Source organism: Haemaphysalis longicornis, unplaced genomic scaffold, assembly GCF_048455015.1.
Source record: "Haemaphysalis longicornis isolate Haplotype H1 unplaced genomic scaffold, Haemaphysalis longicornis Haplotype H1 scaffold_4, whole genome shotgun sequence".
NCBI lineage: Eukaryota > Metazoa > Arthropoda > Arachnida > Ixodida > Ixodidae > Haemaphysalis > Haemaphysalis longicornis.
The window spans coordinates 23,804,232-23,830,891 of record NW_027526361.1 but is presented as its reverse complement, the minus strand read 5'-3'; the positions used below and the strand labels follow the sequence as shown (position 1 = coordinate 23,830,891).

At 47.9% G+C, this 26,660-nt stretch overlaps 1 protein-coding gene across 2 annotated transcripts in view; it reads right to left on the bottom strand.

Annotated features, from left to right (window-relative positions):
- The window catches only part of LOC144178377 (uncharacterized), a 320,469-nt gene that overhangs the window by 121,756 nt on the left and 172,053 nt on the right, over positions 1-26,660 (bottom strand). For both annotated transcript variants that reach the window (XM_077706166.1, XM_077706167.1), the window contains exons 3-4: positions 17,507-17,893; positions 3,968-4,282 (exon numbers count right to left, since the gene is read on the bottom strand). In XM_077706166.1, coding sequence (XP_077562292.1) covers positions 3,968-4,282; positions 17,507-17,893 — 702 coding nt within the window. The remainder of the gene's footprint in view (positions 1-3,967; positions 4,283-17,506; positions 17,894-26,660) is intronic.

Here is a 26,660-nt window from a genome sequence, read left to right as displayed (position 1 = left end):
TGAACTGCAGATGTCTTCACATGCTGACAAATTTTTTCCCAAGTTACCTCTCAGTTCTCTATTATACGTCTCAAAAATACTCTCATGTACAACCTTAGAATTAAGAATTTATAGGCAGGTGACCCGATACAAAATATGAAACGGTTGGTGCGACCACCACATGAGCTTTGCCTATCTATCTGTATTTTTATTCCTGGAACAGGTCATTTGTCTTTCTTTACACTTTATTATGTTTTATGACATTCTCTATCTTTAGACAGAGGGCGAATGTCACTGTTTCTACATTTAAAGCCTGAAATTATGTTTCCCCACTGCATAAAATATGCTTGCTACTGATGTTATGCTGAAAGCTTCCTTTTATCGTAACAGCTGCATAATACCTACGGTTTCTTTTCATGTTGTCTCAGACACAGCGTTTCGTGTATTTTAGGAATATAATCGCAGGATGCCAGAGCTATGCAGGACTCTTCCCCTCAATTTCCTTCAAACTCACTTCATGCCCTCTTTTACTTTTGCCGTAATGCGGAAGCCGAAGTTCCTCTAAAATCATACAATATTACATCAGCCTGAGAGACACTATTACATCTTATGTAAATAACTTGAAAGCAGACTCCTTCACAAATAGTCCGGTTTGTTGAAGTCATCGTGTACACATACTCTCTAGCGACCTTTGCCTGTCTCATGCCACGCTGGTTTCACTTAAAGGTACCCTGCAACACTGTTTTCAACTTTTTTTCGAAGTCCCAAATGCTTGCAGAACGTAGATTAGGGGGTCGCAAAGTACCTCAGTCAGAAATTACTGCTCTATGCCTATCAGATAATTTGGAAACTCGCTCAAAATATTTTTCTCTCTTTCCCGGTCTCGTCGTTCTTCGACGGCCCGAATTACGTCCCTGAGGCCATGTAGTGGCTGTTGGCCGGTTTTCCTTCAGTTGCAGCAATAAACGCTTTTAAAACAGAAACGGAAGGCGCGTCTGGTGCGACGAGCAAATCACGCAGTGCCGCTCCGTGCTGGTGATAACTGTAGCTTTCGCAGTGCTTCCAGACGCGAAGGAAAGAGTGAAAGCGTCTATCGAAAGTGTTACAGAGTCCCTTTAATGTACAAGCCATAACACTGCCAACCTAACGCAAGGAGTGCTTTCTACTGCGCGCCCAAAACGAGTCGATGGAAAATCCGGCTGTAGGCGGCGGGCGCGAGGTCGGCCCTGTAAGCGGGAACAAACGGTACCTTTGGATACAAGTGCGAAAGGTTAAGAGGAGGAAACGGCATCGTGCAAGTCGTTTGTTTGTCCGCGCTCCCAACACAAGGATCGAAGAGGGTGTCCCGCTGGTCGCTCCCGCTAGACGCGGGCCCCGTTCTTTCCCCGATCTTCGTCCTTCCTTCGACAGCGTTGTTGCACCCAATGCGAGCGTCGATCTGTTTGTGCCGGTGTGTTCCGTTCGGCGCCAGACAAGCGAGACGGAAGCGCGAAATCCCCGGCCAGTGCGTGTCAAGGCGGTACAAAAGGCGCATGCACGCGCACAGAGGGGAAGTCGGCTGCACTGCACAGTCTCTCGTTGAAGCGAGAAAGCCACCGTTGCAGGCCGCCCTTCCTCTTCCTAAACGATCTGCGAATGCTTACGCGCGGCTATCCCCAAGGGCTCAGTGGATCTTCGCGCCAGACAAAGATGCGTCGTTTCTCCCTATGCTTCAGCCCTCCTTCCCCTTCTTTTCTTTTTTTTTAATCTCTTGTGCTCTTGTGTTTTAAACATCTCTCCGTAAGCGCGCTGTGTTTCATTATGTTCTGCTAAGTAATGTACCGTAAAAATACCATCGCCGGCGAAATAACTGTAACATAGATTTTGTCGTAGGGCCATTTACCCACACAAGGCAGAGGTAAAAACCGCCGCTTCCTGCTCTTAGCCCTCACGACCTCACTGGAGCCGACCTTTATTTTTGAGAGGTGTGCGTAAAAGTGAAGACCAATGTCCGCATTTTTACCCCATTCTGAAGCGTTGTTCAAGCCGCGTCATAGAGGTCTTCTTCAAAGAGTTCTTTCACCGGAGACATAACGGGAACATAACATCCGCAATAAACCACAGTGCGCTTGTAACGCACAGGCCGTCGGTTTCAGCGTTGAACGAGATTCTTTACGAGAGCGCTGCAGTGCTTCCGCTCCAGTTGTAAGTGCCCACGCATCGCCCTTCTGGGTTTGGGTCCTCTCTCGCGATGATCCGTGCCTTCATTTCTACTTCCGCGCTACGGCTCCATCGGGTCCCGCCCTCGGTATTCGGCTCCCACTGTGACCAAGCCACTGCAGTGGACCGAGCAAGCAGTACTATGCCTCTGCGCTGACCCTTAGTTCGGGATTAAGACTCGCACGGGCACCCGGGTCCCAAAATCAGTTGTACAGATTGAAAGAAAAAAGACGAAAAAAGATGAAACCCTGTAGTACTCCCCCCCCCCTCCCCCCCCCCCCCCCCCCTTCCCTCTCTCCAGTTTCCCTCCTGTAGCGATCCGCTTGAAACGGAGTTTCGAACAGTCGGGGAAGCAGCAGAAGTAACGATGATGGCGGTGTAACTTTGTTACTAGTCTATACATGGATTAAATAAACAAATCTTGAGCATTAAAACGTTTTTTTTTATTCTTAAAAAAACTGCATTTACGTGGTGTTTTCACTTCACATATAAATAATTGCAGATGTAACTGAATAGAATATCAGAGTAACCAACGTGCAATTTACGTTATGCACCAGATTGACGCAAGAAACAAGTGTAGAGGCAGAAGCTACTTACCTACTATTAACTAAACATGTCAAAATCGTCATCTAACCAGGCCATTGGTGGGGTAGATGCACCAAAAAGAAGGTTTGAAAATGAGTCAAAATGCTACGAACAGCTCCATAGTTTATCTTCATCATTCACTGGTTGAATACAACTGGGCACTTACGACGGTGCCTGTCAACCGTGCCATATCACGAAGTACCTTTCCTGAGAAACATGCTAATAATCATAGCAGTTCACTTGCATGATCGGGGGGAACGCCATTGGAAATCCTTAGAAGCAGAAATCATTTTTACAATTGTCACAGGCTACAGCTGGTATGACCTCTTCTGCAGTCCTTGCGGCCATGATATCAAATGGGGGGGGGGACAACATCTTTACTCGCCGGCTAAAAGGTCACGGTGGCTCTCACTCCCTCGAGGGGGGTGCCGGCCGCGACTGCTGGCGTGTGATCGCCGCCAGCGCAAACTGCGCGGCGGCTTTCTGTGCGTCCTTGTCCGTCTCGCGCACCGCACGCGCGAGATGGGGCGGTAGTATGGGAGGAGGAACACGTATGTTCATTTCCATCCTACACCCTCCTTTGAGGGCACGCACAGTGCATGCACGCGATATCTGGACAGCAAATCACATAAAGTACAACCCTCAGAGTCCATCCTCCCTCAAAATTCTCTTCAAGCAGTATGCAGCCATGCGGCCTTAAAAAAATGTCCGTTCCTAAATAGAATGTGAGTGCAATCCCTAAAATCATATTTTTATGCATGATCTAAAAATATTACGCGGACGGTGACCAAGTTTTGTTATATGAGTAAAACGTATTGATTTGAGAAGCTATGAGTAGAGCAGGCATACATTTTGTACGAAGCTTCAAGTGCCCGAGCGCTTCCGGACATCCTCGGCACGTGTCGCAAATCCAAGATTTTTTTTTAAAAAAGGGTCAAGCTCTCCTTTCGGAAGGGTTTTTCTTAAAGCACCACTTCATGCGGCAATAGCTGACCCGAAGCAGCTCTTCATGAGCCCGAATTTTTCGTCTTCCCTTATTTTGGTCTCGTTTTCGTGCCGTCCCCGTGCGTTCAGATCGGCCAGACGCAATTTCAGAGTAGCAAGAGGCCGTAAAGCGCCGCGCATACCCAACCCATCCCGATGCCCAGTTAGTTACTCGAAGTTTGAAATTACAAAGCGGCTGTAGTGGGAAGAAGGAGCTCACCGGGCACGTAGACGAGCCTCTGGAAGCGGTGGTACTTGATCTCCTTGAAGGTGTAGCTGCACAGGAACACGGTCTCCTCGTCCTGCGGAAGGCCCGCGTCCAGCACCTCGCTCGTCATGGCGGCGCGATAGAGGCCGTCCCTCCGCTCCGTGGTCAGCTGCACGTTGACCAGCTCGGCCTTGTCGTCCTCCGAGTCGGGCAGCAGCCGGTACATCTTCAGATGGGGCATCGGGAACGCGCCGTCCACCTCACACAGCAGGCTGGCGCGCTCTGAGCTCGACTTGGTGTAGTTGAAGTGGAACGTCGACGGGGGCGCTGCGAGCACGACAGGGATGTGTACGGGACATGGTCGGAACTTCTGTCGCACGCAGACAACTCTGGGTGCGGCAGTAAACGCTGGCTTGTTAATAATGAGAAGGGAAGCTTAAAATGGAAATACCTTAGGATCACAGATGCATGAACACGCACACTCGGACGTTCTCTTTATCTCTTACCAAGGGGTGTTTCCCGAAAAGTTATTGTTTAAAGGGACCCTGCAACACTTTCGATAAGCGCTTTCACTCTTTCCTTTGCGTCTGGAACCACTGCGAAAGCTATAGTTATCGCCTGCACGGAGCGGCACTGCGTGATTTGCTTTTTGTTTTTTTTTAAGTTGCTATCCAAAAGCTTTCATTGCTGCAACTTAAGGAAAACCGGCCAACCGTCGCTACATGGCCTTAGTGACGTAATTCGAGCTGTAGAAGAGTGTCAAGACCAGGAAAGAGAGAATAATCTTTTGAGCGAGTTTCCAAGTTATCTGATGGGCAAAAAGCGGTAATGCTTCGCTGAAGTACTCCGCGACCCCTAATCTAATTCCTGGGTGCGTTGGGTGACTGCGTTCTGCAAGCATTTAAAATTTCAAGAAAAGTTGAAAAAAGGGTTGCAGGGTCCCTTTAAGTGGCGCCAAATTTACGCAAGGTGTTGGCGCCAGCTCAAACACCGATGCGAGTGGCCGCTTTATGCCCAGCTGTCACCAGGAATGGCGTTTCAGTGACAGCCTAACGGCGACATTTAACTGAAATAGAAAGCTAAAATCGTCACACGAGCATCATTGAACTGAAATACGACGAATTAGCTACTTTTTTTTTTCATCGGCTCATTTTATGGCAGCGTGTACGCTGCAGATGTTTAGATCGTCTTTTAAAAGTCAGGAAGAAAAAAAAAGTAACACCACAAAACATTGCTGCACGTCTTCTGTTCGAAATGTGACCGGAAGCAAGGAGATACCATGAGGTACCGGAAACAACGACGATAAGATAGGCTAAAACCTCATTGGCGGCAGTTTTAAACTTTTGTTGGAAGAAATGCCAAGGACTTGTGAAAAAATAAACGCAGTTTCAAATGGTGAAGTCGGAGAAACATCGGAAATAACTAAAGCGGAGTGAAAACGTGTATGCTGGAACGCGAATTCGGTTGCTTCAGAGAACAGTTTCTTTTCTACGTGTTTGTTTCCATCGAGTCCTTAAAAAATCTCTCATACACATCGGGAGAGACGCGATATCGCGAAAGGTTTGACGCGGGTATCCGACACGCTTCCTTTTTCACCCTAAGGCGATGGAGTTTTACAGACTGAGCTAGGCGAAACCGTCTCTTATCAAAATTTCGCCTCATCAAACCCTCCTTCTCTGCGCCCTGTACACACAACAGGTAAAAAAGTAACAGCGCGTACTCCTCAAGGCCTGATTAGGCGTAGCGCAAAACTGCTACACGATGGGAGGCGCACGAAAGCAGTATCTTGTTTCTCGTCCGAAGTGGAGAAGGAAAAAAGCGAGGATGACAACAGATTTAAGAGCTGCGCCAGATAGGTGCTACATCAAGGAACATCGCCCTGGAAGCGAAGCCCCGAGGCGTCGGCGCACCTTCGCGGAGGATACAAAAAGAAAGCGAAGTTTTCTCCATTCGTCAAGCGGGGCGCAGACACGCTGGCGCCGCCTTCAGCAGACACGCGTTATCAATAACGCCGTCTCATCGCCGCTCAGCAAGGCACGACACAAAGACGGTCTTGTCGGTGGCGTCGAGACCAGGTAGGCACAGCCAAGCATGAAACAGCAGCCCAACTTCTTTCGTGGGGGAAGCGAGAGGATGACGGGAAACAGACCGTCGAGCACAAAAACTCAAAGTCGCCCGGGGAAGCGCGCAGAAGGAACGGCGCTCCTTCGCGTCCTCCCCAGCAGGCGGTGAAGGTAGGCAGCGAGAAGCGGAGGAAGAAAGACAGATGCGCGGATGGCTGCATGCTAGGTGAGTGGCTGCGACGCTCCCCCGCGGAGTCGCGGGCTCGGGAGAGAGACATCGCGGAGCACGCTCAAGAGACCTGGTGGCTGCTGGTCGATAACCTGTTTGCACGAGCACTGGCTTGGCAAGGCTAGTGGCCGCCTTTTGGGCAGTACTCACACTGGCGATATAGGCCGGCGCTCCCTCCGGCGGTAATTGCATCCAGGTATGCCGTTATAGGCGCTTGAGCTGTGCTCGGGTTACGTTCCCCGCGATCAGGCACACACCACACATGCGATGAACCTCGGAAACGAAGGCTTTGGAAACGATAATGAAGAAAAAGAAAATAGTATTGTACGCCAATACTTCCTCTCCGCAACAATATTTTTCCAACATCATGAAGGGATGTGGTAGCATAATAAGTATGATGAATTGAGTATCAGTGTGAGTCGTTTATACGGCATCACGGCGTGCGACGAAACTCACAAGGACCGTCTCCTAACAGTAACTCACCTGCAGTTTATTCAGTCTGGCACCATTTCCAACCTCCCAGTCGAAATCAAGCCTTTCCTCTACCGGCCCAACACCTCTCGTGGAGTTATCGAAATCGAACCCAATGACACGAATGATGTAATCAAGCAATGACTACGATGTACGAACTCATGACGAACCCCTTTCATTCATGAATCTTCCCCTCCGAACTCCTAATTGATTTAACAACAACCAAAAAGAAGGTGGGATACTAAAGTAGTATAGTTTTCGGCATCATGGTGTTTGACATTCTGTACATGCCAAAAGAAACTACGGGCTCGCAGGCGTAGAAGGCCAACGAAAGGAATAGACTTTTTAGCCCTGTAAGTGTTTGAGCGCGTGTTGTGAAATGATCGGGACACTCTGAAAAATAAAAGGGACCCAACCACGATGTTAACATTTTGGGATAGCGCAATTGAACTTACGAAAAACGCAAAACTGGGATGCAGACCAAATGAGCGCAAGAAAAAAACACGATTGTTTTGTTTCTTTTCAGGAAGAAAGAGTCTGCCTTATTACCTCTGGAGTAGAAGGAAGAAAAACTTTATATATGGCCGAACGCTGCAAGTTCTAGGTTCAGGTGATCACACTGCACTTGATAATCTATCGGTTGTAATGAATTAAGCGATTTTAAAGCAACGCTTTCTCTGGTGGAGTATGTCGCGTCGAGAACGTGCTATAGGAAAGCCAGTCTTCTCCGACGGTGATGGTCGTTGGCGAAGTGAAAGAAAAATACACGCTTCCAGTGGTCGTAATTTAACCTGGGCCCCTCACGTTATGAAGCACACGTCTATTTGATTACTCCACTCCGACACTTCTTTTTTGTTTTCCACATGGTATTCATTGCACTACATGTCAATGTAGGAAACGATATTTACAACACATATTTACAACTATGCACACATACAAATGAGTTGTTTACAAGCTGAAAAACAAAACTAAACACAATGAACAATTATGTACACTTAGTTTAAAACACGGTCGAAGGCACACACGAAGCCAAAGTGCTTTGTGTGTGCCTTGGGGTGCCTAAAAATACTTCAATCCTTGGGACTCTCAGGGAGAGTAGGCCCCTCTCTCCAACGGTTCTCTGCCAGCAAGGACTCCTTCGTGCACGCTTGCGGTTTCCATCCGCTTCCTTGTGACTCGGAAGCCGAGGTACGTGCCTTATTACCACCAGTGTATCAGAGCCCACCAGAGCATACCAAGCCACGATGGATATTTTCATCCTGGAAAATAACTAACCGTTCCTGGCAACCAGAGCAAAGCTAAGTTGCCTCTGCCTGCTCTGAAATTCTTTTCATTGGAGCACATTGCTTCTACCTACCAAAATTACACTCACATTTTCACGGATGGATCAGTGACGGATACGTCATCTGCCATCGGAATATGGATCCCATCATCCCGCACAAAAATTACCGCAAAACTTGGTCACAAAACTTCGTCGATGGTTACTGAACTCATGGCCCTGCGTGCTGCTTTGCAACACATTTTACCTGCTCCAGTTCAGGAATGGGCAATCTTCACTGACTCTTGAGCAGCCCTTCAGCACCTCATAGTGCTGGCACAAGAGCAGCTTGCTCAAGAAATTAATGGCCTGCACACGCAGGCAATAAACAACCACCACGTCGTTGTTCTCCAGTGGTTTCCATCTCACTGCAGTGTGGCTGGCAACGATGAAACCGACAGAGCTGCTGCATCAGCGCATTTCAGCCCAATTATTACTCCAGTGCCTTTCACAAGGCGAGACGGAGCGAGTCTGGCGTCATCGCTTGCCAAGAGTTCTCAGCGATTGCTGTGGACCAACCCAAATAAGACCTACGATCCGTTGCACACAATAGATCCAGACTGTCGATTTCGGATGCCAAGCGGTCTGTGCAAGCGAGATGAAGCTGTCCTGCATCGAAGAAGACTGAATGTGGCTTACACTAAGCATTTCCTTTTTAAACTACGTCGAGTTTCCTCACCTCTGTGCCCTACCTGTACAGTTCGCGAGGACCTGAAACACGTTCTCTGCGCATGTCCTCGCTACGAACTTGAGCGTACCACGGCAAAGCTTTCTCTGGGCCCGCCCGCATCCGCCCAGATCTTTTCGCGTCACCTCCTTGGGCCCTGGCTTACAACCGGCATGGCAACTCGCGCCACAAAAGTGCTGTTAACGTTCCCCCAGAGCACTGAATTTGTCAGTGAGCTATGAACTCTCAGGCAAATGGCTATATCGCTTGATTGTGTGCGGGCTTTTTGTGTGCGTCTGCGTGTTTGAGTATTCATGTGTAATCGAGAGTTTTCATATATTTTCATCACACCTTCACCCCCATTTGGTGTAGCAAGTCGGGCGCCCAGCCTGGCTGACCTCACTTGCCCATTAAAGATGTTTCTCTTTCTCCCGAAGCCATTTCTATTTGGAGAGAGGCGCATTGGCGTGCAAGGTTAGACAGAAAAATCATGCACTCCTCCGTTTAAAAACAATTATTCAACGCAAAGGTTTCTTCGTGCGAAATCAAAAGGCGAAGGGCCAAAATCAAAGGCGCCGCGATCAAAAGTACAAACGCGTGTGAGCCAAAGTCAAAACTAAACGAGTCAAAGTCCAAACCGCCTGCAAGCCAAAGTCTACGACAACCAAGGCATCCCTCACAAGAAAGCTTCGTGTTCAACCATCGTTGTCGTTAGACGGAGGGGTACATGACTTGTTTGGTTGCGTAGTTGAAACGTGTAAGCAACGCGGCTTAAGCTCAGCTGGAGTTTAGAAAACTCCTACAGAAACGAGCTTGCTCTAATATACCTTCAATCGCAAATTTCTTAAACTCCAGAACCACTGCCTCTTCCGATAACGTGGACGGGAGCGCGAAAGCGTGCAGTTGTATCCGGCGCAGCCGAGCGTCACTCAGGCTAAGTGCTGCTGAGCGCGTGTTTCGAATACCCCGCCAGACCCCGCCCGACGTCGCCCCTGTCCCGACCAAGGCGGAGAACAGCGACCGGGAGGAGAGTAAAGGGGGGTGGGAGAGGTGCTCTTGCTCAGACGAGATCGCGGTGCATTAAACATGCGGCCAATGCTCAGCCTTCACTTGCAGGTGTCCTACTTTACCACCGGTGGCTGATCAAACACGAGGCCGGTGGCGCAAGAAAGCGAGCTGCCATGTTGCCGTGCACTGGTCGGTAGTCCTGGACGTTCCATTCGCTGACAATAGCAAGAAATCTTCGATACTTCATTTGAATATTACATGGGCCATCATTAATAGCCTGAAATCTCTGGCACACAGTGCAGTGCTGAGACAACGTGCTGCTACAGGCATGCTACTTTCAGGCAGTTTGTATTGGTTTTAGCTAACTGGACTTCTCAATTCATCTCCCTTTTTGTTTTTTAGGTGTGAGGTGTGAAATAGCCTTATTAACTTGGACACAACATTGTCACAGGGCTTCTGTACCATATAAACATCAATTTATAAGCTTTAGTATATAATGTAAAGGTGGCTATTTCTATTTTGTTTTAACACGAAAGTGTTGTATTCCGGAATTCACGAAGATTTCACTTACGCCATATCCGTCACGGAAGTGACGTCATGACAACGGAGCAAGTGGTCTGTAAGGGGTGCATCCTTGCACACAGGGTCTTCTTGCGGGGAAGCAACCTTTAACAAAGAGTACGTTATTCTTACGGTTGTTCGTTTTCGGGTTTTATATTTTAACACGAAAGTGTTTTATGCCGGTATACACCAAGATTTCACTAACCTCATATCCGTCACGGAAATGACGCCAGTACACCTTTGCCGAAGCGACCCGCCAGCAGGATGTCGTTTCCCAAGCACACCCACGAGACAGCCGCCGACCCGCAAATCACGCTCAGCTACAGATTTCGCTGCACATTTCACTTTCGTGTTTGACCGATTCCTATGACAGAGTAATCAACCACGGTTTTTTTTTATATTTAACGCCCTTGAGTTGGATGACCATACCCCCTCCATCCCCGATGTCCCAGAATCTACGAACTTCAGGATAACAGTAGAAAACGCCGCTGTTTGATATCCTTGCCAATGTGTTCTTATATTCTAATGACGACATCACTATAAATATTTTAAATCAGCAAATTTATGAAATGATAGATTAGTTATGCAGATGGGTGCGTTCTGCTAATTGCGACGTGCGCTCAATATTTACTACTTAACTATATTATGATCAATATTAGTACGCGAATCGCAATTGTTCCGGTTCCAGCATACTCATTTTGTGTGACACGCACTACTACTTATTAACTTCCTTTTATTTAAATTACCACTACCATTCCAGCCACTTTCTCATTATCAATTACCTCCTGGTAATTCTTTATTTATGACTAAAAGTGCAATCGTTTCACGTAACAAAACTCCAGCTCGAGCAAGACAGCACAAGAAATCACGAATATGGGTACACAAGGATGCATGTGCACTTGTCTCTCCTCTTCGTGCAATCTTGTGAGAGCTGCAGCCTTTTTGCGTCAGTATGAACAAACTAACTCACGCCGCAGTGCTTGGGCAGTGGTTCCCAGAGGAGAGAAAGTAGGTTTGCTTTTCCATGCAAATATTGCTGTGCGAGAGTTATTGTGTGCCAAATGGTACCCTTTAAAGAACACTGAATGATTGATTGATTGCAGGCAGAGTGTAATTATGATGGAAGATACTCTATGATGCAGGGCCCATCTGTGGGCTCTTTTGTGCTCCTCCTTAGTCTTCTTTCTTTTTCATTAATCTGGACTCCAACCGATCTCGTACCCACACAGCCTCGGTTTCTATGTAAGTTCAAGCAGGGGCAAATTTTGTACGAACATCTACGGGTCACGACGTTGTGCCCCGAAATGACATTTTTTCTTTTTTTCGTTAACAGAGCGACGCCCACATCAAACAACGGTTTCAGTACGCAGCAACGACTAAGCAGTCTTTGGAATAAAACAGCTAAGATTGCTATTGGCAGAAATACAGAAATAATAAACCAACTCTTAATTTTAGGTATGTTCCACGGAAGTGGTCCTTCAATTAGGCCAGGCTATGTATGTTTAAGAATTTGAAAATGGCCAGTAATTACATGTATGTATCATTAAGTGTCCTGACAAACGGCTTGCAGCTATTTTTGCCTCAAGAGGTTAACCCTTTTCAAGATATTGGCATACACCAGAACGGCAATGTATTTGGAAGTTAAACTAAATTATAGAAATCGCGAAACGCCCGGTAGTTTTTTTGGAAAGGTTTAAAGAACGTTTAAGCTTAAGAATCTGACTGGCTGGGATTCGACCGCTTTAGCATGGACACCACATATTGCTATGTACGATGAAAAAGTAAATTATTTCTTGCTTTTTCCCTTAGTTCTAACCTATCATGTTTTTAACTAAAGCTTTTGCAGTTACAAATAAATGGCTACTCAGGAGCATCTTTTTTTTTATGCGAGAGTTTTCTTAGTAGGACCGCTGGCGTCCTGCCAGCATCTAATGCACTTCCTTATAGACCGGTTGGTCAACTGAAAAGCTCTGATTAATTCTCTGGACCGTGCGTTAAACCGGGCTTGCATTGTGTCAAAACGGTTACTCGAAAATCGCGGAAAGGGAACAGTTCTAGATAAGACAATACACGCATCGATCATGAAGAAGAAGTACAGTAGCAGACATTTGTCTCATAAACCACGCATCGGTATACATTCAAATTGTTCGTACACATGCGTTTACTCAGTGCGCGAAAAATCGTGGCATGGGTTCGTTCTTCGGTTGCACTTCGAGCTAAGATTCGACGCACATTAAAAAACGTCTTTGCGCACTTTTGACGCAATTTTGATGTGGGAAAGCTTTCGCGCTTCCCTCAACTTTCTTTACGAGGTGATGGTAAGTTTTTTTTTTTTTTTTTTTTAGGTGTGAGTGCAATCTTCGCTGACATACCGTCGAAACGAAATCTCCAGAACTTGTGAGCCCTCTTTCTAACCAATAGCTGTTATTAATCCTGAGGAAACGTGGAAGAGGGGACGGCTGTCAATGCGTAATACCTCACCCGATTCACTGGATGACCACTCATTGAAATAGCAGCTCAAAAAGAGATATGTACCTGCTTCGCACGTGCACCTTCATGTTCCCTTTAATAAAATCGGGCAAGATACAGTCGGTTAGACATCAAGCTCCACTGACACGTAAAATCAATACACCAACAACGACTGTTAAAAGTTTGGTGCGACCATTGCATAATAACGTTGTTTGCTGATTTTCCTGTTCTGAAGAAGTCAGTCAAGAAGGCGGTTTTTGCTTCACTGCGGGGTTAAAAGTAGATAGAACCATGATCTCGTTCATGGTAGTGTGTTCGCTTGACTTGTTTTTTGCAATTGGTTTCTGCATAAGCGGCCGAACCTGCTTCTTTACTTTTTGTCCCCACGCAGTGAAAGGTTTCTAAAGAGAGAAAAAAAAAAAGCTCAGTGACCTCTCTATCCCAGCATTTTTTTTATTCACGTTGCCTCACTTTTAACTTGCGTTGTGTCGCCTTCATCAATCATTTATAAACTCACTCGGATCTAGCGTCCGCGCTCATCTGCATAACTAATGTAAATGTCGCCGTGTATTCTAGGTTCCGGGCTGAAAGCCGACCCTAAAGAGCACTTAAGCAAGTGTTTCCAAAAAGCTCCTGCGCTTTCTTTTTGCACGTCATGGCTTCTCTTTTCTGCGTTTTTTTTTTACGGTGCACTTAAAAGCGGCTTTGCTAGCAGTTGGCGTACAACTTATCATAAAGCACGTAACTGTTTAGCGCATCTGAATCAATGAATAAATAACTCCTGGAGTATGCGATAAATGAGACTGAATTATATCAAAGTAAGCAGGATAATAATAAGCACGTGTTGTGAGAGCCTGCTTAACACATTAGCTGGCCTGGCCCAAATGCCAAGTTTTTCGCTGACAATCTTTGAACTGCGATAAAATGTACCCGGCTACACGCAGAAGGAAGAAAAGCAGGCACTTAATTATGCGCACAGCGTGAATAATTAACGTTGTCTCCGCGCTCATGAACAGAAGCCGATGCAGTGAAGGAAGTTTTGCGTACAGCTCATAATACTAGCCAGTAATAACACGATACAAAAAGCTCTGGAGATAAACTTCCCTGGCATCATTGACAACGAAAAACAATTTCTGGTGAAATTAAGTGAATATTTAGGAGAAACCTTCTTCTGCCGAAATTTGAAAACAAAAATAAATATAGTTGGGTTTTAGAACGCGAATATGAATCTGGGGTTATGAGGTACGTCGTACGGGGTCAATTTAGGCTACGTAGTATTTTTTGCTGCACGTTTAAATCTGCTACACTCAGTCATTTTAGGACTTCACCTGTATCAGAAATAGCGCCCGCTACGATTAAACGCGCAGTTTATATATGAAGACGCAGAAATGCCCTCTAACGTCTTCGATATTCTTTACGAAAGGCAGATGCCCAAATCTAGTCGATCCTCCAGGATTAACTACTGGTCATTATTTAGAGCCATTTGAACGCACGTAGGGTAAAAAAAGACGCCTCGAAGATGTTCGACCGTTCCGTCGCAAGGTGCCGTTTTGCCAAATGCAAGTCCTCTCATCGTTCACTCATTTCTTTTGTACAGTCGCGATGATGCGGCCGCGACCAGGTCCTTTATCGGTACTTCCCTCGTGCTGCTGCCGCCGTTTAGATGGCTTGATTAAACTCCTGTGGGGCCTCTTACGTTCTCAAACACTGATTCGAAAACAGTATTAGCAACAAAGAAGAAGAAGAAGAAGAAGAAGAAGGAGAAGAAGAAGAAGAAGAAGGAGAAGAGGAAGAAGAAGAAGAGGAAGAAGAAGAAGAAGAAGAAGAAGAAGAAGAAGAAGAAGAAGAAGAAGAAGAAGAAGAAGAAGAAGAAGAAGAAGAAGAAGAAGAAGAAGAAGAAGAAGAAGGTGACGATGATGACGATGATGATGGCTATGTGGCATGTACTCCCACGAAGGTGGACAAGCAACCACAGACACTCACTAACATTTCGCTTCCTCCGCTTAAAATATCAGAGTAGTAGCTATTCGCCTTACCTTTTGCATTGAGACTAGTTTCTCAGTATGTATGGGCGCAATACTTTAAGTACCACGAATAATTGCGACTGGTGGCAGTCACACGTTACCGAAAAAATAAATCCACCCTGAAATCTGTATTACTAATTAGTCGCTATAACACACGCTCTGATGATCTGTAATCGTATGATAGCGGCACTTTAAAGTACTCCCTTTACTTCTGTGGGTCAGGGTACTGGCAGATAATTCTGCCGATAGACGAAAAACACAGAGAACTTCCATTAGTTACACCGAGCTGCAGCCATTTATGGAGTGCAGTGGGCGGATGCCAGTGGCATTGTGCAGCGCGGCGACCCGTTCAAGCTCCGCCGATTCATACAAACAAAATAGGCGGGGTAGAAAATTACGTTGGTGAAATATAACCCGGAGTTCAATTGCGTTTTTCGACGAAATAGGCCGTCCTCAATTTTCTCGTTTTGACTCCTTTGTATGACATTAGTTAAAGTCGCGCTATGTACATCGAATATATTGGCCCCCATACGTGAAAAAGAGAAAACTACGCAGATGACCCCAAAGAGAAACCTCGCACCGAATTCCCTACAACGAAATGGCTACAGCACGATAAAAACAAAATAAAAAATATCAAGGGAGTCGTGAGAATAACCAATGAAGGCGGTGAAAGGAGAATGTAGGAAAAGTGTACGTCCAGGATGACGAAATTAGGGGAAGGAAAACCGATAAGACTGAAGAACAACCAAAAATGAGAGGAAGAAGACGTGGAAAGAAGCTAAAGTCGATGGGGACAGCGTCACATTCATTTAGTGTCGATTGATCAGCGCTACTAATGAACACGGGCCCGCTTTCCCGGGCTACGTGCGCGCATATTCCGGTTCGGCGGGGGGTGGGGAGGCCCCTCTCCCACTCGATTGCGCAGCTGGTGCAAGGGAGCTAAAATATAATAAATGCAGGCCCGGAGGCGCTGTTTAACATGCACTCGCACTGCGGCCAAGAGCTAGCGTGAGCTGAAAGGAACCTACGGGTAAAAAATAATAAGGAAAAAAACAAACACAGAAGCAAGTAGGAGGCGACAAGAAGATTGAACAAAGTTGAGTCAATATCGCCTTTCGGGAAAACCGAAGTTCGAAAGGAAAGGGAAAAAAGCGCTGTGAGATTAAATGGAGAGAGCGTATACGCGGAGGACATGCGGAGAAAATGCAGGCAGCAGAAGAGAGTGAGTGGGTGGAGAAAAATTAAAATGAAAATAAGGTACGAAGCGTGTATGGCGGAGGTGAGAGTGAAATAAAGGGGATATGGCAGGGAGAAAAAAACAAGATGAAGTGCGTGTATTCCCGCAAGCGCTCTTCGAACAAGGCACAACGAACCGATAACACGGGTAGAGGGTCATAAAGGTCTTAATCGAATCGAGGCTGGCTGCAGCGGCTACGACAACAAGGGAGACGTGCGCGTTGCGAGAGGACGCGAAAAATAAAGGAAATGTGGGGAAGTCAGGAACGCGCGAGAGGATCCGGTATAAACAAAATAGAGAGAACAAGAGGAAGAAAAAAAGGAATGACTGCGGATTGGTACACAGGAGAGAAACCGGCGTCGTTGTCGACGTCTTCGGCGTCGTCCTCTTTTGTGTCCGGCGTGCTGGCTTCATTTGCCAGGCCGACACGTCCGCGAGCTTGATAACACTGGAAGAGGAGGAGAGCGGAGGGAGCTCGCCCATATTTCTCTTTCCCTCTCTCTCACGCCGTTCCCCACAGGGTATTGGCGGCGAGATAGTAAGCGCGAAGAGACAGTAACGACCTTTCCTACCCGAGCCGCTCCTGGGAGCTCCCGAACGCGGTGCGCGTGGCGGCACTAACGACTTCAAGTCGGCTCGAGCGCGAGATCAGCGGAGTTATGAGGAGCATTTGGCGTCGCGCGTCAGGGGAGCGGCCGATGGATCGGAGCTCTGCCGGCAAATGCTCTCCCTGGCCCGCCTCAGGCTATGGGGAGGAGGAATGCTGATTTGTGCCCGTTTGTGACACACCGACACCCGTTAATTGACACCGTGGACAAAGCGAGGAACGGCAGAAAATAAAGGGAAAAAATGTTAGCCTGCGAGGCATTCGGCAGCATGGAAATTGGTTTGACTTGTATAACGCATAGGTAAGTGGGAATACAGCAAAGAATTGATCGTGGTGACTAACGAGCAAACGAAAATGTCGGAATGCCGAACGAGGCGAGAGACGAAACGGGAAGATATGAAGGCCCTAGAAACTTTCTTGTATTTTTTTTTTAGTTTTTTCCCATATGTGGCGCACAGTTTTACAATCCCGGATTTTGAGTGGACGCCGCAAGTTGGCGCTACGTTCACGTGCGATTACTGTCTCCCTCTGTTGCCGGAGATAATCTGCCGGATCCTAGCCATAGCCAGCTTCGTTGTAAAAAAAAATATCAGATGGCCAGGGGCGATTACACGTTAATCCTAGCACTTATAACGTTGCCATTGCTGCCTGTGGCTTTACTCGGCAAGAGTGATGCCATAAAGATCAGCTAGTGAGAGTAGCCTGGCCTTCTCCGTTCCCCACTCTGTTAACGGGTCCTTTGAAAAAACAACTGAAGCCAGCTTATTGCTATGTTCCGGCTTCATAGAATAAAGATCACGTTTTCTGCAGGGCATGAGGTGCCCAAAATGATGAGCAACTCCGTTAGGGATTATGTTCCCTCCCCAGGCGCTCCCCGCGAAGCAGCGGCAAACTCACCGAACACCATCATGGAGGCCTCGGCGCTGTCTTGGTTGGCCAGGGTGAGCACCTCGCAGCGGTACTTTCCGCTCATGTCGATGGTCGGCCGGACCAGGCGCAGGTGCCACGTGTGCATGTTGCACGCCTCGGCCCCGCCAGGGGCGTGCGAGCGGTCCATGTTGATGGCGTCCGCGTAGCGGTCCGTCACCACGGGGTCCTCCAGCTCGGCGATCCACTGGTAGAAAGGCTGCGACTCGCCGTTGAAGAACCACTTCACCACCAGCTTCGAGTCAGACTCGTTGCAGCGATACTGGCAGTCGAGCTCGAACGGGCCCTGCCTTCCGCTTTCCACCACGCGGGGCACCGTCAGCTTGGTGATCTCGATGGCGCGAACCAGCAAGGAATCTGCAGACAAGAGGCGCACTCTGAAGCGTCACACCCTTCACCTCCGCATTCTCTCCCCTCCCTACTAGCAGCGGTGCAAGTGGAACTAGCGGATACGCCATCGCGTAACTCGCGGTCGGCTTGTAGCACCCCAAGTTGCAAATCCCGCGCAACGCGGGATGTGAGAACATCCAAATGTATTCGGCACCCAGCGATGGCTTAGAGTTGGTCCTTGGGAATAAGGAAAAAAATAAAAACGCTCATGGGAGCGTCTTACTGTTTAGCACATCGACTGCAAAGACAACGGCCCTTTGTTTATGCCACCTTGTTTCTGCCTAAAAAAACGACAACCTCAAGGCGCTTGCTCAATTCGCAAGCGTTCTCGGTGGGCGAGGAAACGTGCAGCCAGTTGGACTTTGCTTGGTACATTGTCAGGGTCGGCGTTAAGGCCGTATAACATTGCGGCTGAATATAGACAGGCATAGCAGCATGCCCACTTAGGCTGATTGGGCCGTGGCGATGACAGCTGTCCTCAGAAGCTCATGGCGGATTCACCAATTCAAGTTGGCAGCAACGTCAACGTATCCATCCGCACATACGCTTGCCCAACTCGACAAGAAGTGATGCCTTCGCATACTCGCTTCGTATAAGGAAGCCTAGGGCTTTCATTTGAGATAGTGCGGAAAATTGTCTGAAATTATTACACCTTTTACCGCGTGCCAGAAACCGCCATTAATGCGCCTTTTTACCGTGTGCCTGCCACGTCGAGGGACACCGCTTCTTGGAAAAGGCATAAGTGAGCACGATATGTTAACCATTTTACCTGCTATATCTATATTATTTGTATCTGTTAATAAACGCCAACTTGTCCGCTGTACCGTCATGAAAAACTGACAAATATACTAGAAACCACGGCACTCGCTTCCTTTGCATTGATGACACGTTTGGTTGTGAAAGGTCAGACGAAGGAAAGGATGTGTACATAGCAATATCCACCTTCCGGTGTTTTGCATAATCGTTTTTGCCTATCTACAGCGCAATAATGTAAAGTCATCTAAAGTGTCTTTATTTGTTGTTTTTTCTTTTTTGTTTTTCCGTGGAAACACTAGTTTTAATAATATTGGTGTGTTTGATGCCCCGATGCTACACTTCTGCTCCTATATGCAGCCTGTGCTGCAGGGTGGCAAAGTAATTTAAACCACTCTAGAGTATTTAACGTGCGTCTTAATCTCGACACATGTACGTTCTCCTTTTTCGTCTACGCTAGAAAAACTGCTGCGAGGAGACTGTGATTGAACCCGCGTCCTTCTCGTCAGCAGCAAACGGCTTAGCAATTGAGCAACTCCTGCGGGTCACACTAGACAAGTGTTTACACTTTTCAGGTGTGTGACCTTTTTAAACAAATTACAAAATGGAAAAAGTTTGCACACATTGGGTGTGGACCTTCGCTGTTGCGCAGTAGAGCACTCTTGCAGCCTGACTACCCCTACTAAGTCGCAGTGAGGTGAGGTCAAAGTCGCTTTATGTGTATCGCCTGCAAGCTGCCGAGAATAACATTTCGTTTGGTCAGCCTTGCACTCTGCTTGCTTTTCCAGAGTAGCAACATACCATTGGTACGCTGGTGCGCATTAATTTTTTTCTTGTGCGACTAGAAAGAGGGTGTTGACAGTATTTTGATTGGCCAGGAGGGAAACGTGCACAAGTAGATTTGATGGAACGTGAAACAAAAAGGCCGGAATGACATTGACTGCGCAATATCAACAACAGATGGTCTAACCGTTTCGTCGTGAAACCGGTAACCGTTATTTATATTGTTGGCTCAGTTCCGTTTCTTCGGGTTCAGCATTCTAAACAAAAATGGTTCGGGTTCGTATATATATATATATATATATATATATATATATATATATATATATATATATATATATATATATATCTTAAATCTCCCGCTGGGTATGCGCCATTAGTGACCATTGTCATCATCATCGTGTTGACCGTGCGAGTAAAGTTATCATCCCCGCTAAGAGCAGCCATGGCCCAGGTCTCGCTTCTCTCGTTCTTCCGTTAACATTTCTGGTGCCGTGAAACCCGGGAGTAGACCGGCATCGTGTCCTGACCGATGGACAAGCTCCGTCGTCAGCGAGGCGCTCTCCGTGGAGCCATCACGAGACTGCTCAAGGCAGCCACCGAGCTCTACGAAAGCCCCTCGCCGTTTCCGCATGATCTTCAAGAGGCCATAGACCAGCTGGCAAGTAAAGAAGGCGCACTTAAGGAACTTGATGACAAGATCGGGGAAGCACTCGAAGGCGATGAGTTCGACCAGGATATTACCGGCGTGATAGAATACCAAGAAAACATATGTCATGCGATCCGTCGGCTGCGCTCGGCCTTGAATGAGCTGCGGGCGCCCGGCACGAGAGCTTCCGGCGGAGGAACTGCAGGGGAACCACAACCCGTTCAAACACAGAGCATGGTGCTCGAAGGCGTCCGCCCTACAGCCGATCCGAACCCGCCGTCGCACGTCGGCTCTCGTCCATTAACATCGCGGGTTGTCCTGCCGACGCTGCAAGTCCCCCACTTTTCTGGCGAGCCACGCGAATGGCAGGGCTTTTGGGACCATTTTGAAGCGACCGTTCATAACCACCCCGACATACCCGACATTGAGAAATTCAAGTATTTAAGGTCTTACCTTACCGGAGACGCAAAACGCGCCGTTGAATGGATTCGCCTAAACGACGCCAATTATCGTCAGGCTGTGAAGATCCTCACCGACCGGTTTGGACGAACAGAACTTCCCGTCAACGACCACGTAGATAGCCTGCTCGCCATCGCATCGATTGAATCGTCAACGCAAGTGGCATGCCTCCGAGACCTGTACGAGCAGGTACAATTCAGGACTGGCTGCCTCGAGAGCTTTGGCGTTCCAGCTTCCGAGTACGCGGTGATCCTGAACCGAGTCCTCATGCGCTCGTTACCTGAAGACCTTGCAATTCTCTACCGTCAGCGCATGAAGGAGACTGCCAACGACAACGTTGAGCCAACATCTCGAGAAGAACAAGTCAAGGCCATCATGGCGTTCTTGAAGTATTCAAGTGGAGATCAGGGAGGAAAGTAGAGCTCTTCGATCGAACTCTGACTCGAAGATGTCTTCAACCCCCAGCAGCCGAGAACCTCCTCGCCTCACTTGACGTCCGCATTGGCCTTGTCAGCAGGCTCTGCATCGGGTTCAACAAATTTGTCGCCGGGAGGAAAACTGACGTGCTACCTGTGCCGTATATAGTCAGGGCCACAAGGCAAGGGACTGCCGGGCCGTCTTAACAGCGGCGGAAAAGCGACGCCACCTTTCAAGAAAACGCTGGTGTTTTAGATGCGGGAGGCAAGGGCACGTGGCGCGCAACTGCCGTACTAGCGCGAAACTCAAGTGTGAGACTTGTTCGAGACGGCACGTAACCGTCCTTTGCGACCTTTGGGAACGATTGGGGACCACCCGCCAGACTGCTTCTCGCCGTGATAGAGACGCCGATTGTGAACAACTTGCAGAACGAGATCGTAACGTGACAACCGCTCCTGCCAGCAGCATTCGCTCCTCGTCGGTGCTGCTCCAAACTGCCACAGTGTGGGCATACGGAGATTGCGGTCAGCCGGTGTTGGTCCGGCTACTCCTCGACACTTGGAGCCAACGAACTTTTGTGCGCAGTGGTCTATGTCGTCAGCTGGCCCTACCTGGTTCTGAAATGGAAGGCTTGGCCGTATTTACGTTTGGCAGCTCGCACCGCCCGACATTGTACCAATGCTGGAAGGTGGCGATCACCTTACGCAACCGCTTCTATTCATGTCCCGTCACCCTCGATGCTCTTGAAGTGCCAGAGGTCTGCGCGGTAGACGGTCCACTCTTGAAAACTGAACTCGGAAATCTGCTTCGCGACCGCAATTTACTCGTTGCAGGGCACACACAAACGCCGACTACAAGCGTGTTAGTGGGTTCGGACAACTATTGGAAACTCGTGAGCGGGCGCATCGAGCGCTTCAGTGACAGCCTTTGCGCCGTTGATACAGTGCTCGGCTGGGTTCTGCAAGGACAATACTCAGGTACCGATTACACCCTGGTCAGTAGCCGCAGCACTATGGCCTTATTTTTGGCCTTCATTGAAAGACAAGGCGAAAGTTGCCCAGGACCGGTACCGAGCGATCCCTCAGAAATGTTGGGGTTGGAAGCCAGAGGGATAACTGACACGCCTGAGAAGACTGAAGTCGAAGACGATGCTGCGTTTGGGACGTTTTAGAGTGGACTCCACAAAGAAGACGGCCAGCACGTATTGCCGCTTATTATCAAAGCACCAGGCCTTACGTACAGCTTTAACCAGGTTGTAGCGAAGGGAAGACTTCGACGGCAGCTACAAAACTGTGAACATCACCCGAGTCTTCCGGAAGAGTACGACGGCGCCATCGGCGAGTACTGCCAGTCAGATCATGCAGAGCGAGTGCTGCAACCCACGGTCCCGGGGTCACGGCTTATTTCCACCCTGAACACACAGTCATCAAACGGGAGGCAGAGTGCACCATGCCAACGTCCGCTGCACCCGATGTACGCCGACGTGCTAAGAGTAAGCACAGAGAGGAAGCAGTACGTCGACTATGGAGCAGGTGGAAGAAAGAATATCTGCTGCTACTTCGATCAGCCCATCAAGGCACGTCAACGTTCCCGCCAAAACTTCACGTTGGGGACCTGGTCGTGGTACAGGATGACAACGCGGCCCCACTCAGCTGGAAGATCGGCCGTGTGGTCCAGTCATTTCCGAGAAGAGATGAAGAGATGGCGTCCAGCGCTCCCACGAGATTCTCCTACCTAACGGACAACGAATCAGACGCGCCTTTCAGCGACTCTGCCTTTTGGAGTCAACCGCGTCCGCGGGAGGATGTTGATTCTCGATCGATGGGGAGTGCGCGTGCGAGGTCACTTGGAAGAAGAGAAGAAAGAAGCGCGGGGGTTTGTACGCGCGCTCATGCTTAATCGGAAGAAGAAATAAAAGTGCAAGGTCTTCCGAACGGTAGCGCGGCGTCGGGTCTTTTCGAGTTAATATTTCTGGTGCCGTTAAACCCGGGAGGATGACCGCACGCGACGACGAAGGAGACCACCTACGTCCCCTCCGGTTTGAGGTTCCTCCCGCCCTCAGCCGGAGGTCGCCAAGGCTGGCCCTGACCGCCCACCTAGGACTGACTGGAACCTTCAACAGGACGCAGATACGCCCCGTCACGTCCAGGGTACCATGCTTGGGAGCAACTGTACGTCCCCCGAGTACCAAGCTGGTGACGACCTGGACGCCCTGCGTTCGTTGAGAAAGGTTCTTCGCGCTGGAGTTACGAGGTTGCTTAATGCAGCGAGCGCACTCCGGCAAGCTCCCTCACCATCTGCGTTGGACTTGGAGTTGACTATCAACGAGCTCGAACAGAAGGACGCCGAACTGAATTAGCTGAACGATATGGTAGGTGAGCTGCTGGAGGGAGACGAGTTCGAACACGATTGCTACGAGATTTTGCACTACCAGGAGAGAATATGCGGTGCCCTCAGTCGGCTGCGATCTACTTTGAACGATCTGCGGCCAGCCGGCATTACGTTTACCGGGAAGGGAACTTCACACCATCCACACGACCCCTCCCACGTCGGCTCGCACACGTCGACTTCGCCAGTTGTCCTGCCGATGCTGCAGGTTTCAACTTTCAACGGTGAGCCACGTAGGTGCAAGGGGTATCGGTGCCGTGTCGAGACGACGGCCCACAGCCACGTCCCAGATATTGACAACGTGAAAGCCAGCACCGAGGTAGCGTCGACCGTTCAAGCGACGAACAACAGTGAAGAACGTGAGGCCACGCCAGTGGCATACAAGGACAACTTCGCTGCTCCCGTCCAAGTACATGACAGAACGCGTGAAGTAAACGGCGTGAACGAAAGGATAGAGCAACTATCGTGTGAGCTTGAGTTAGAGTACATCTTTTTTCCCAACTTTATGAAGGGTGAACCGTTACCGGAAATTTGTGAAGGCCGGCTAGCAGCAAACGTTGGAGCAGCGCGCGAGGTCGCACCCATCCAGGAGTCTGAGCCGTTCCATCCACCTGAAGGCCTAGAAGCGGAATCACGCTGGCTGATCGCTTCGGCTGCGTATGAAGAAACCGTAAAGCCGTATTGTGACTGGACCCCAAGCACGAAAATAAGTACGGTGGAATCGCTAACTATCGAAAAGCGAATTAGAGCCAGACACAAGAGCCATTTGGGAACACCGCTAGACTCGCTGCTCAGGGGTGACCGCAACACCGAAAAATGGATAATTTCCCAACACCGCTCCCACTAAACTTTCTACAGACGACCTGCTGTATTCGAAACGTTTCAGCGACCTGGACGCCTAGTTTTGGCGCCGTCCGCTTCGGCTTGGCGACACCAGGCTCTGCTGAAAGTTGTACGACGGCAGATGCCCCGTTCGAAACGTAAGAGAGAAGAGCACTTCATGACAGCTTTACATAGATTCAATTTGCGAAACGAAACCCAAACATTAGAGGATTATGGACTTTTTGTTCATCCTCGCAGCAATTTTCACGCGTGCGGAGGGAGAGGTATGATCAGCCGTTTTGAGCCGTCGAAGAATTCGGCGACCTTTCGGCACCGTCATGATTGTATCAGCCTCCGCACCCAAAGCAAGCATGCGTTCCCTGCAGGTTCGAGACACCGGCAGGTTCGAGACTTCGACCATCGCGACTTTCTATGGAGTCTGTTGGAATCTGAGAAGCGAAAAGAGAAATATGGAGGAGACTCAACGAACACTGGCAAGTCTAGATAGGTGACTCAGCGTGGAGAAGTAGAAAACTTGTCAGGAGTGGAGCAGCATGTCTCTGCATGGAGCCCGAAGATTCACTCCAGCTTTTAAATGGACGGCGGGACTCAGTTTGCGCATCGTTCGACGGAATTTGGTTGAGACGCAGTGACGGTGCCACCTGGAGAAGCCAGCGACTAGCCAGCAAGTTCCATGTGCGGTGCAGCGTTTGTACAGTGGCGGACACGAACGTTGCGCGCGCGGGAGGATGTTAAATCTCCCGCTGGGTATGCACCATTACTGACCATTGTCATCATCATCGTGTAGACCGTGCGAGTAACGTTATCATCCCCGCTAAGGGCAGCCATGGCCCAGGTCTCGCTTCTCTCGTTCTTCCGTTAACAATTTATATATATATATATATATATATATATATATATATATATATATATATATATATATATATATATATCGAAAGAAATGCCGACACTCTACAACGCCAAAGAAAGCATAGGGGAATGGTTAGAATATTTTTTACCGTTAGTGATGTTACATTTTTTTATTATTATTATGTGAGAAAGAAAGAAAAACACGCGCCCAGAGTGGGGCGCGTCCGCACTCTGTGCGCGTGTTTTTCTTTCTTTCTCACATAATAATAATAAAAAAATGTAACATCACTAACGGTAAAAAATATTCTAACCATTCCCCTATGCTTTCTTTGGCGTTGTAGACTGTCGGCATTTCTTTCGATATTTCCTAACGAGCCCCTCATTTCCAAACCCTATTCTCGTATATATATATATATATATATATATATATATATATATATATATATATATATATATATATATATATATATATATATATATATATATATATATATATATATATATATATAAGTAGTAGAAAAAACTTTCACTTTTCGAGGAGTCAGAAGAAATATTTGAGGAAATGGTTGGCTCACAATTAACAAAACTGTTTTGCTGGCTGACGTTTTGACTGGAGGACCAGACTTCATCGGAAGACAGGTCCTCTAGTGGAAACGTCAGTAAAACACTGCTGTTTTGTTTTTAATCATTCCAGCAAACCACTAACATCACTGCGACGTCTCAAAAAGATCCAAATGTCTGAGTCCACCATTTTTGCAAATATATATATATATATATATATATATATATATATATATATATATATATATATATATATATATATATATATATATATATATATATATATATATATATATATATATATATATATATATATATATATATATATATATATATATATATATATATATATATATATATATTAAAGAACGAACGCTGCAGTTTTGAGAGACAAACATACGAATAATACGTAAAAAAAGTAAACTACACTTAGTTTGCAAAGGTGTGCGGCTGAGCGCACCTCTGGCGCCAGGATCTTAATTAGGCTTTCACGAACTTTCTGTTGTTTCCTTCACATTTTTTTTTAACCCGGAGAGAACTGCGGGAAAAGCAAACACTTATTCCCCATCCCAGAGCCACCATGCCGCGCGGCCATGAAAGCAAACAGAGGAGAGGGAAACGCTGGAGCGGAAAACCAACTCGCTCCGAGCGAATATGTCACCTCCCGAAGCCGCCTAACAAAGCCCCGAGCGCGGCCACGACGTTCATCAAGCTATTGAATTTCCCGCACCAGTGCGCCGGCCGCTGCGGGAGCCTTGTCTGCCGCTTCTTTTTTTTCTTTCCCTTCTCTCCGCTCCCCAATGAATACAGGTTTTCTGTCACGCGATAAATTATCGTCATTAAAACTGTTTCGCGGCCGCGAGTATCGACCAAGAAGGAGTTGTTCCAAAATAAGGAGCCCGTGAAGATGAAAACGAGGAGAACAACGGAGAATAAAGAAGGAGAGCAACGGAGAGGGAAAAAAGAAGGGAGACAATACAAGGGCCCAGGAGAAGAGGGAGCAGGAAGTAGTAAACTCCCGCTGAAGTGGGAGGG